Genomic DNA, 12,088 nt, shown 5'->3' on the forward strand with positions numbered 1-12,088 from the left:
CACACCACCCAGGTCTGAAGGGGGCTGCTGTTCATCATCTTCCTCTTCATCTTCCTCCTCCATCTCAGATTCTGAACTACTGTAAGGTTTTAGGAAAAAAAAAGATTATATTGCTAATAATAAATAATGAGATTATGAAGTCAATGCTTTCTTGATCAGTCTTAGATCACTAACAAGTAATTTCAACACGCATGAGCCTAAAACATAACACTGATTTTCAGCTTTCAACATTTCATAGGCCTTTTAGTGACACAGCATCACCTGCAGGCTGCAGTATGGTCCTTGCCTTCCTTTTAAAGGAGAAGAGGCAGCAGAAAAGTGCCTCTGAAGCCAAGTCCAAATATTTGTGCAGCATTTATTGTTACAGTTCAAGACAATTGAATACAACAGAAAGAAACTATTTTCTTCATATCACATTCCTCTTGATAAATCAGTGCAGGAGTTCTTCACAGTATCAGAATGTAGAAGGCCATGGCTTTGGATACAGCAGCTACTGCTAAGATACCCAAGATGATTTTGGCACTTGCTCCTGTGAACCAGAGCAGTCTTTGGAAGTAGAAAGAATACAAAACACATCAGGCAAAGGATACAGCATGTGAACTAAGGAGACAGAGGAAAAAAACCCCAAAATTCCTCACTTTTCTGCATCACAGACAGAAATATGTATCCAATTAAGTACACAGTGTACATGGTGGCAAGAAACTGTAGGAAGCAGTGCAAAGATAATTACAGTAATGAGATTATTATTCCCACAGCAAAGCCTAAACTATGCAAAGCAATAAATCATTAGTGCCTCTTAGAAGTCACCTCTGTTTAATTCCAACAGTTCCTCAGCATATGCAGCAGAGGCAGGAAATGTAACCACTCATTCAGTGACATTTAATCTAGCTCTCTCTTATATGCCAGACTACCTGGAGGGACTGGGGAGAAAGATGCTTGCATTTGTCACTGGAAAATGAATGAGGACTACAACTCACTCACAGATCCTCTCTGCAGGGTCAAAAGGTGCTCCAGCTTTGTTTTACCTGAATAGACCATTGTCATAATAGAACTGCATTTGTTAGAGCAACTGTTGGATGCTTCCCCTATAAATCTTAAATGGCCCAATTCATCTGACTGAAGAAGAAAATAGTTTGAGAATAATTAGACTTTGGGTGAATAATCTGAGAATAGTATTTCTGCTGCTTCCTTATGCCCACTATCACCAGCTTTGGCAGAACCCATTCCATGTAGACAATGAGAGGGAAAATCAACAAGTAGAAAGTAATGAAGGTTATACTTCATGTGGGTCTATAAAATACAACTTGTACAGCTGTACTATCTTATTTACATAATTTTATTCATCTGCTAGTCTGAGAGCCTACTTTCAATAGCAAACCTAATAAGGAAAACCCTTTGTTCATGCTCTGATCGTCACACACTTCTGTCTGTAGGCTCTTAAATTCTTCTCACTGGTCTGCATACAAATAACATTATTTTGCTCAAATGACAAGCCACTTTTTCACAGCATAAACTCAACAGTTATTTTTAACATGCTGCCTGATTTTCATATGTGAAATACTGAATACAAACACTGTTGGCAAGCCATGGGCTTGGTGCATGAAGACCAGAGCATATTCCAAAGGCTTTATTAAGATATTGTCACAGGGTTAAATGTGATGTTCCCGTTCTCCCTGATTTACTTTCCTAACCTTTGGTATGGAAATAAACCTGACAGGTGCTGCATGCTGGGGGCTTGGTGTGCTGTCAATAAGGTTTACTGCTGCTCAAACTGTTGCCATGGGTGCTGAACAGGATGAGCTGCTGCTCTTCCACCAGCCGGCTTATCGCATGGAGGAGTGACGACACAAATTCCTCACCACACAGCTCACTTCACCTTCTTTGGCTTTTATTTATCACTTGGCTTTTGTTTGACCTTTGAATACTGAGAAATGAAAAGCTGAAAGACAGCAGTGAGAGATGGCCTGGTATAGTGAGCATTCCTTTCAGCATGGAAACCATGTGCTGTAGGAATTCATTTGACAGCTGGAATTTTATTTTTCTATAAAGCAGAAACCAAAGACCAAGGTAGGTTGCTCTATAGAATTTGCATAAGCAGTTGAGTATCTCATTAGAAAAAGGTGCATGCACAGATTTAGTGCTGAGGAGAGGAACTGAAACCTAAACTGTGGCAATGAATGTCTTCTCTTGCCATACAGACCTATACAGCACAAGCTGTCCTACGACACTCGTTTGAAAGGCCACAGGACATGACACCAAAACTGGAGATGGCACACTGGGGGCTACTGCAACTTAAAGGCAATCAATAAGGCATATAAAATGTTTTCTACACCTCAGACTAGTGTGTAGTCTGGTTTTAGTTGCTTAATTGATCCTTTCTCTTATTGAAAATTAAATAAGATTAACTCTCTTTTGAAAAACTGTACTTCGAATGCTGTTTCCCATAAACTTTCTCTGCAGTGTGTGCATGATGGGAAGCTGTACACCAAAATGTGAGGTCTCTGCCTGATTTCTCTCTGCCACCTAAGTGAACCCTGAAAGCCCAACCCATCCTTTGTAAGACACGGAGGGAACAAAGAGTTCCCCATCTCCTCCGCCTGCTCCTAACCCTGCAGCGCTGCACCAAGACAGTGAAGATGATTAAATCAGGGCCTTGGTTGGCTTGCTGCAGGAGTCAAAACTTTTTTTTTGTTGGTGAAAAAGTAGTCAGGCTTCTTCCCTTTTTTTTCTTCTTTGCAGTTTTTCTGTCTTTGCAGTCTACCCATGGAGTGGATACAGCTGGACAGAGGATATCCAATAGCTACACCTCCTAGAAAATTCTCCCTCTGCTGTCTCTGATATTGGGCCCACACAGCCTTGTCCATTTTCTGAGTAAACTGCTTGCCATATTTAGATTTGGAATATAAATTCTTCCAGGTAAAACTGACAAGGAATTTGATGTATTTCCTCTTTTCTCCTTATGACAGAATGTGAGTTGCCTACGCTGTTTCTCACATGGAAAATTATACAATGCAGTCTATTACAAACAGAAATACTCATACTGATAACAAGTTATAGGGATGAATGTAGGACAAAAGGAACTAAATGTAACACCCTACAAGACAAAAACCAAATTTGCTAACCTAATAGTGTACCACCCTCAATATCCAGAATCTCACAAAACACCTCTTGGTGATGACCATCAGCTTCATACCAAAATGCCAAAAGTCCACTTTTTAAACTAATTCTTGGCCTTTGTAAGTTTTCTGCCATTTATTGAGCAGGCCTATTGTGTCCTGATTTATTGAAATCAAGACAAAGAGTAACAACAATCAATAGCTCTACACTTCTGTTTCAGAGGTAGAAACATAAAGGAATGAAAAACCCTGAGATCATCAATGCTTATCTTGTCATAGTTGATGTAATTCCTAAATCTGATCAGGTAACTAAAGGAAGGATGAGTTAAGAAAATATAGTTTGCATCTCCCAAAAATAGGCCAAGATTATTCAACTTCTCATACAGACCTATATCTGCAGGCAATTCATACACAGAATATGACTGTAGGATCTAAGTTTCAGGAAACAAACAACAACATTTTCTGAGTTTATTTCAAGACTACTGGACAGACTCAGAGATGAAAAGGTACGGGCTGCTATTACTACAAAGACAAGTAGATGAGAAATTGTATTAAGAGACCAAGACTCTGCAAAAATGTGTGATTGACTATAAAGTTTATGAGCATACTTCCTCAAGGATTTCCTCTCAATGATTCTTGTAAAAGTTGTTTCTGCTAGCTCTGCCTGCATGGATGTGGATCCTGGTGTGCTTGCACAGAATTTTGCATATAAAGAGAAATTCATGAAGGTACAACACATTTATACACCTTCATCTTATTACCATGAAGGTACAACACATTTATACACCTTCTTTTTATTACCATGAAGGTACAACACATTTTTCAACAGCCACAGCTATTGCTTCCATTAATACCTCTCAGGCATTGCACCAGCATTCAGAGAGGATTACATGTGTGTCAAGCCTAAATCTTGAAACCAAACATGGTTTTGAATTGTCATGCAAAGCATACAGAAAAGAAGGTATATAACTTTATATAGGTATATAAAAGAAGGTATACAACTTTGGAACCCCCTTCCATTTGAATGCATGTTCTGTTTGCTCAAAAGACTCACCTTTGATACAATTGAAAAATTAAATTTAAAAATCCCTTCCAATTTAGAACTTAATCTCACGGTATTACAGTGCTATAGGTGTCTTCTGATAGTAGTGAGCTGTTAAGAAGAGAAACTACAAGATGAAAAGTCTGTGTGTCTCAAAAGCTTTAGAAACCACAATGTGGTAAATGGTTAAAGAAAAAGGAAAGGCAGGCAAAGCCAGCTGGGATGGGTGCAGAAAAAGCAGCTGGGCAATGTGTGCTGACCTGCTGGGCACATCCTCTTCTGTCCCTTTGTCCAGCACACTGCTCAAGTTGTGCTCTGCCAGGGTCTCCTCGGGCACCTCCTCCAGCTCCTCCTCGCGCTGCAGGGACAGCCGGTAGTTCTCCAGCTCGATGCGCTCGGGAGTGCCCCGCAAACGCTTGGCCAGGCTGGGCTCCTCCAGCCCGTTCACACTGGGACCTGAGGACAAGCCAGGCAATAAATAACAAATGCAACAGTCAGAAACTCATGTTTTTAAGAGAACTGAGCAACTGGGAGAAAAGGGGCATGAGGCAGAGGGAGTAAATAAAGCGAGAGAATACCTTATGTCATTATCCTGTTCGCCACTACTGGGAGGCCAGACTGCAAAAGGGAATCTTAGTGGTTTTGGCTAATAGATGCTAAAAAGAATGTTAAATGTCTTAGTTGAGAGAGGAAATAGGGCCATTTTAGCTGCAAAAACTAGAGATGCAACGAAGTTTGTGTGGGGAAGGCCTGGGCACAGGCTGGATGTATTATCTGAGACACAGAAGGAATGCTATGGGGCAACCTTGCTGTGTGTTAAAACTGGCACCAGCCAAGGGAAATCTACAGAGTTAAGGAGCAAGACAATATTGTTACTACTTAAAGATGAGGGAAGGAATGAAAAAGGCCAAATTTTAAAACTTTTAATAGACTTGAATTGATTTATTTTTTAATCAGAATTTGTAATTAAAAGAATCACAGGGACAAATCTCAGAGAGACATTTGCAAGCAAAAATCCCAGAAGTTCCCAAAAATTGCAAGGATATGTGAACCAGAGAGTTGTAGAAAAGTATTGAGACACTTCACTCACAGTAGCACTCAATGAATTTTATTCTATCCTGCTTTCATCCACTTATTTTTTAAACTGCAGTATTTTAGCTTGAATACCACACCACTGCTGACCCCTTACCCATATTTCCATGCTTTTGTTTTGCTTTGCTAAACAAGCCACGGCTTCTTCTCACTGAAGATAAGCTCTTCAGTGCCCTGATCATCCCCTAGGTCTCTGCACCTGTCCCAGTTTGGATTAATCTTTCCAGAACCTGGGTGATTAAAAGTGAACGTGGCTTTCCAGATGAGGCCTTATCAGTGTAACACACAGCCCTGCCACAAATCTCTCATCTGATACATGCTGAGGACACACCTGCCTATTTATATGTCACATAATGCTGGTGGCTTTTATGATATTTAGATCTTTCTCCTTCTTTGCTTTCAACTGATAAGCACTTTGTTGGTAGCCAAAATTCTCAACATCTTCTTAATGCATGACCTGGCACTATTACATTCCTAAGTTTAATCTTACAGTTGGCAACATTTTGTAGTTCTTAGTGGATGATGTGCCTGTCCTCCTCGCATTGATGAGGATTTGAAATGTTCATTCAGCCCTGAATTTCATTAGCAGATTTTTTCCTTGGTCTTCTTCTTTATTTTGGCTGGTAACCTTAATGACAATATTACAAAGATCAAACCCCAGATCACTTTTTGGGACACTGCATAGTCTGTAGGTGACATCCAGCCCCCTTATTTCCTCCTTTAATAAAACCTCTCATCTCTAATTTAAGCCAACTTCTTAGCTACTCACACTTCATGTACTACTCCCCCATTTTATCCAGTTCCAGTAATTATTTCCATGTGTCAGCATTCCTGTGCTTTGCTCAAGTCCAGACTGTTCAAATGCAGTACAATTTCCCTCATGGAGGTATCAGTTGTCAATAAAAGCTGTCAAGCCAGTCCAGCACAGTCTCTGGTGAACCCATGCCACATTTTATAGCACTTACCTGCATGAGGTCAAAGGACTTCCCTTGCAGAACTAGCAGGTTTTAGTTATTCCTTAAAAGGTGTTACACCTACTGTTTAACTGATATATACTTGTTCAGATCACTTTTTAAAGTTTTTTGTTTTGTTTTCTTTTTAGTTTATCTGCAGGACATACTTCTGTTACCCAGTGGTCCATAGTACTTCCTGAATGAGACAGTCAAAGTACATCAGGACAGCTTGATTTAATCACAAATTGTTACCACAAAGCTCACAATTTCATTTTACATTCCTCCCACTCTTCTGAGACAAAGACTATTTGCTTCATTGTATAAGTCTTCATTTCCCAATCCTGCTGCACACTGACTCTTTTGTTCCCATGTCTATCTCGATTTACTATACACAAAATTGCATTTTATGTCAGCTCCATCTTCATTATGAACACACTTCTGTTTTCCCTTACCTTGCTTTTACCTACAAGCTTACAAAACAGAGTTCTTTGCTTTGCTCTCCTTCGCGAAGTCTAACCCAGCATGAGCTTTGGCAATCTTTACTTTATCCTCACACATTTTAACCTCCAAGACAGTTTTTGTTTCCTTTCTTCATCCTCTGTAGTTTCTCACTTTATTCCTAACAGGTTTCGGGTTTTTTTTCAGGACAATTACTCAGTACCACCTTCATATTTCACACAAAATTACACAGGTCTTTACATAATTCCTGGCATCTATTTCCAATCCCCCTCCTCCGAGATAAAATCTTGAAGACAACTGCCAGAAGTGTTTTTCTCTCTTCCTTAGTATGATTTAACCCTTCCATGACATGGGCAAGGGGCTGCCATGCCTTTAGCTGGAACTCCAGAGCTTCTTCATGGTATAAACAAATAAGCTTGGTCAGGTGGCAACACTGCCTTGCATTTCCAGCGATACTGTGGTCTCCACCATTTCCTGCTGCTAAGCCTTCTGTTGTGCTTTGGTTTGCAAATTTTAGTGGAACTGAACTGCCTTTTTCACTGGGATTCACTCTTTTTCATTCTCTGGTGATACCAACTCAGCCAAATTTATTTATTTTTTAATGTTACATTACCCAGCCCTGAGTTCACAGTACCAGGGGAACTGACCTCGAATTTTGCTCTGCCACTTTGGCTGACAGTAGAAAAAAACAGGACTCTGGGTAACATAGTAACACCAAGGTCAGGGAAAACAAACAAAGAATATATTAAAATAATGATTAAAAGAAAAAAAAGGTTTTGTACTACTCAGAACTTTTTATACACATGGAGTCATCAGCAAGGCTCAGCTACTTTAACAGGAATGTCTTTGCACAAGCTGTTTTTAACTTGTTCTCTTCTGATGCAAACCCTGACATAGCTGCAAAGTTCACAAGAGAAAGAATTTTGAAAACCAAAGAACAAGAACTTTTATCTGTCTGATATTATTTCACTCTTTTTGTATTCTAACCATCTCAGGGTCTTTTTGTCAGCTTTTTCAAAGAAAAAAAAAACAAACAAAAACCCCAAACAACCAAACCCAAACAAACACCACATAATTAAATTAAATGGAGTAGAGTTCTTTAAAAAAAGGCTGTTTCAATAATCCAATATCTAGTGTGGGGAAAAAGACTGGCAGCAATCACTGCTAGGTAGAGAAGGACTCAAAAATCAAGCTGACATCTGTTTGCATGCATTTCATGAACATATATGATCCTTCAGGAAAGTTTTTCAAAACACAAAGCATCCCTGCCCTTCTCATCACAAGGACCCAGTGTAACTGGGACACAGAGAATGAAACAAATCCTGTGACAGCACAAACTGTAAGTGACTCAATACAACTGTGTTAAAAAATCTTAAAAGATGGAAAATCAACCTGAACATTAATGTAAAAAGATGTGGTCAAGCCAAGATGTCCTGTGACAAGCACTCCATGCCTCAAAATCTCAAAGCAGAAAGGGCATTCCCAGCACTTTCTTTTATTAATTTATATATACATCCATATATTTGAGATGCAAAAGTGGTCATATCTCTCCACTCTGCCAAGAAAACAGCTCTGCATCAGAGAACATGATACAGAAACTCCACTGACTATCAGTTTAAGCATGGGATTTCTAGGAATTTGCACTACATAGATTATTTAGTTTACTTCACATATTAGTTTTGTTTCTAAAAGTTGTCTGTTTCTACAAGATGCCATGCATTTAGCCAATCTGGCCGTCTGCAAAGGCACTGTCCAATTTATTAACAAATATGAAACAAGACAAATGCTGCTGATAGCCATGCACTATAAAGCCTTCAACTATCAGAAGGAAAAGCACTGCACTTCACAAACTTATACAAGGGATGAAAGTAAGTATGAGATACAGGCATCACTGAAGTGTCCAGATGACGGACAATTCCCCCATATTATACTCTAAAGTTCACACCAACTAATTTGATGCTACAATTAAAAAAAACCATAAAAATACTACAACAAAAACATAAGTAAGACTGAGGAATTCTGAAGCTTGCTGCCTGCTCTCATTTCTCCCGCATATATATAAGGTGCTAAATGCATGGGCAAAGTTTGTTCCAATGCAGTTCTTGTAGACTTAAAGTCCCTCTGGAGGGGAAAGCTGCCTCTCTTTAATCAATACACTGTATTCCCCAGACTGTTCAGAGTGCACCCAGCCAGCACCTGACCTTCTGCTTGGTGCATGCCTCTGGGCCCACAGGGACAGAAGTCAGCAACCATTCACAGGTGAGGAAAAGGGCTGCCATGGCTGCATCAGCCAGGAAGAAAAGCTGTGTTACTACCCAGAGAGGGGAGCTACCTCAAAGCCAAGTGTAGCTTCTTCAACAATCAACTGATCAGCTCAAAATCCACAAACAACATCCAAAATAGGACACATTTTAAAATCTGACTCTTTACTTTGGAAGAGTCAGTGGGCCGTGAATGTAGATCATCCGAAGGGAGCTGTTTTTCTTAACAGGACAGGCTGCTTAGCTGCTGCATGAAAGCTGCCAGAGCCCTTAATTTATCTCAGCTTTGACAGAGCTTGCCTCCTGAAATGATAAGTGTCTGATTAGAGATAACATTCCTAACAGAACTGCTCCTTGCCTGCATGAGTGTGTCCTATTCCAGCAACTCTGGCAATTCCTGGAAGGCTTGAGAAACTCCTCTTGAGAGAGGATCCTATCTCAACACACCTTGTTCTGTAAAATCTACATGTTATTCCCATGGGCTCAATGAAATCCTGCCAAGGTTACTCCTTGACACAACATTTCCATGCTGAAGATGCAGGAGAGAACTGGGAACCTGAGAACAGTGAATTCTTCCCAAAGAGAAAATACCTGTCTATTTTACTAGAAGCTGTTTTTCAATTACCATGCAGTACCTCTAGACTTGCTTTTCTTAGCTTGCTATCTCAATATCTGACTAAGGTGCATGTCATCTCTTGTCCAATATTTTGCACAGACTTAGCTGTGGCCTTGGGGAATTGTGGAAATTCAAATAAGGGAGTCTACTTTGAAACACATGCAAAAGGGGGAAGGAATTAATACACTCTCAGGAAAATCTTTATTATGGATTTCCCAAAGCTTGTGGTTTTGTGGTAATGTGAAACACTGTACCTGTTTGTTTCCACTTGTCTTTTCCAAACACTTCAATTACTTCTACCTCCACACAATTGTTTGAGAACTGTGTCAGATTAAACAAACCCTATAGAAACAGCAGCATATTGCCTGTGACCAAGTACTGAAAAGGAAGATGGGAACTTTTCCAGGGGAGTTAAAAAATGATGCAATGAGCTCTGAGTTTGAAAAGCTGGAAGTCCTCATATTCCCTTGCAATTAATTTCTAAGAAATACCTTTTGGGGTAAGGTTTCTCAAGTGTGTTATCAATTCAGCAAACATTATCACTGAGGTCTGTACCTCAAAGGTATAGACCTCAAAGGAGAAGTCAGCAAACAAGATCCAGCAGTACTCTTAGCTTCTCATTTTTCATCTGTGTTCATGTCACATTGAGTTTCAGGATTTTTCCTAGAAGTTTCACCCTCACCCACTTCAGTTCCACTAACTGCCTGTTTGTTTTCCAACTCCACTTCTTGTCCAAGGGCCTCAAAAGGCTTTACAAGTACTAGCACACAAAAACAAACCTATTTTGGAAGTAGGTAAGTACTGTAGAGGCACTGCACAAGTCCAGACACAGAGATTAAATACCAGCAAGGCAATCTCACAAAAGTCTGGTGGCAGTGCCAAAAACAGGATCCAGAATGCACAATGCCAAGCACTTCACAAGTCAAGAAAAAACACTTTTGATGTAAAGAAGTGCCCAGCACTGTGTGCACAATGAAAAAAGGAAATCTTGGTATTGAGGCTCATTGTTAGATGCTGCACACATTCGAACAGTAAATCAATTAAGACATTCCATTTAAATAAGTGCAACTGATTTCTTCTGAAATTCCTTCCTTAATCCTCTCAAAAATTATTATCTATAGACACTGTTAAAAATTTCTGTACTGCACAGCAACAGATACATAAAGCATGTCCATGGCAATTCTGAACTGACTGCAGAAGGGTGTCAAATGGAATGGATTTTTTAAGGGTTAGTAAGAAGTTCAAAGTCTTAAGTCTGGATTCATCTGCCCTTTTACATCTATCTTCTCTTTTAGGAAATTTCTCCAGGAAACCCCTGGCAAGAGCCCAACAGACCTGCTGCATTCTTGTCAGTGCTTGTTTGCACAGCCTCACATCACGAGCTGCAGAACTGCACATTTCCTGGTAGGAGGCCCTGAATTTGGACAAGCACATCCTCAAAGGCAAAAGGGGCAATGCAACGCCTCCTCAGATACAAGAACAAATTTATTTGAATCTCAGTACTTCATAGTATCTTGGCTTGGGCTGGGATAGAGTTAATTTTCTCCCTAGTAGCTGGTACCATGTTTTGGGTTTGGTGTGATGTAACACTGGTGACAGGCTGATGTTTTGGCTGTTGCTAAGCAGCGCTTACCCTGAGTCAAGGACTTTGCAGTATCTCATGCTCTGCCAGTGGGCAGGTGCAGAAAAGGCTGGGAGTGAGTGGGGCCAGGGCAGTGACCCCAAATGGCCACAGGGATATTCCATCCATAGAACATCATGGCCAGAACATAAACTGGGGGAGATGGCCAGGAGGGACTGATAGCTGCTCAGGGATCAGCTGGGAGTCAGTCAGTGGGTCGTGAGCAAAGTGCATTGTGCATCAGTTGTTTTTTGGGGTTATTCCTCTCATTCCTTCCTTTTCATTGCAATTATTGTTATTGTTGTTATTTATTGTATTTGCTGGGATGCCCCAATGAATGCAGGAATGATGCATCTGACTCCATGTTCTCAGAAAGCTAATTTATTACTTTATTATACTATATTATATTAAAGAATATTATACTATACTAAAGAATACAGAAAGGATACTTACTGAATGCAAAAAAGATAATAATGAAAACTCCTGACTCTTTCCAGAGTCCTGACAAAGCTTGGCCCCAGTTGGCCAACGAGCCAAAACAACTCACACCAGAAACCAATGAAACAATCACCTGTGGGTAAACAATCTCCAAACACATTCCACATGAGCAAAACACAGAAGAAGCAAATGAGATAAGAATTGTTTTCCTTTTCTCTGAGGCTTCTCAGCTTCCCAGGAGAAAAATCCTGGGCAAAGGAATTTTTTCAGAGAATGTGAATGCCACAGTTATTATTATAATATTTTACTTTGTTTTTTACATCAAACTGTTCTTATCTCAACCCATGAGTTTTACTTTCTGATTCTGCTTCCCACAGCTGTGTGGTACTTAGTTGCCATCACAAGCAGCCATCAAATGTCAATGTTACTTTGATACAATGCCTCAACTTTCTCTCTTACTATGGTAGAGTGTTCCCAAACCCTCAGAAGC

The 12,088-nt window shown here is 40.0% G+C and overlaps 1 protein-coding gene across 2 annotated transcripts in view; it reads right to left on the reverse strand.

Annotated features, from left to right (window-relative positions):
- The window catches only part of MICAL3 (microtubule associated monooxygenase, calponin and LIM domain containing 3), a 157,112-nt gene that overhangs the window by 39,017 nt on the left and 106,007 nt on the right, over positions 1-12,088 (reverse strand). For both annotated transcript variants that reach the window (XM_031060507.1, XM_031060508.1), the window contains 2 exons: positions 4,419-4,614; positions 1-79 (listed from right to left, as the gene is read on the reverse strand). The exon at positions 1-79 is cut by the window's left edge and continues 142 nt beyond it. In XM_031060507.1, the coding sequence (XP_030916367.1) occupies positions 1-79; positions 4,419-4,614 (275 nt within the window). The remainder of the gene's footprint in view (positions 80-4,418; positions 4,615-12,088) is intronic.

This window comes from Geospiza fortis, unplaced genomic scaffold, assembly GCF_000277835.1.
Source record: "Geospiza fortis unplaced genomic scaffold, GeoFor_1.0 scaffold13, whole genome shotgun sequence".
NCBI classification, from domain to species: domain Eukaryota; kingdom Metazoa; phylum Chordata; class Aves; order Passeriformes; family Thraupidae; genus Geospiza; species Geospiza fortis.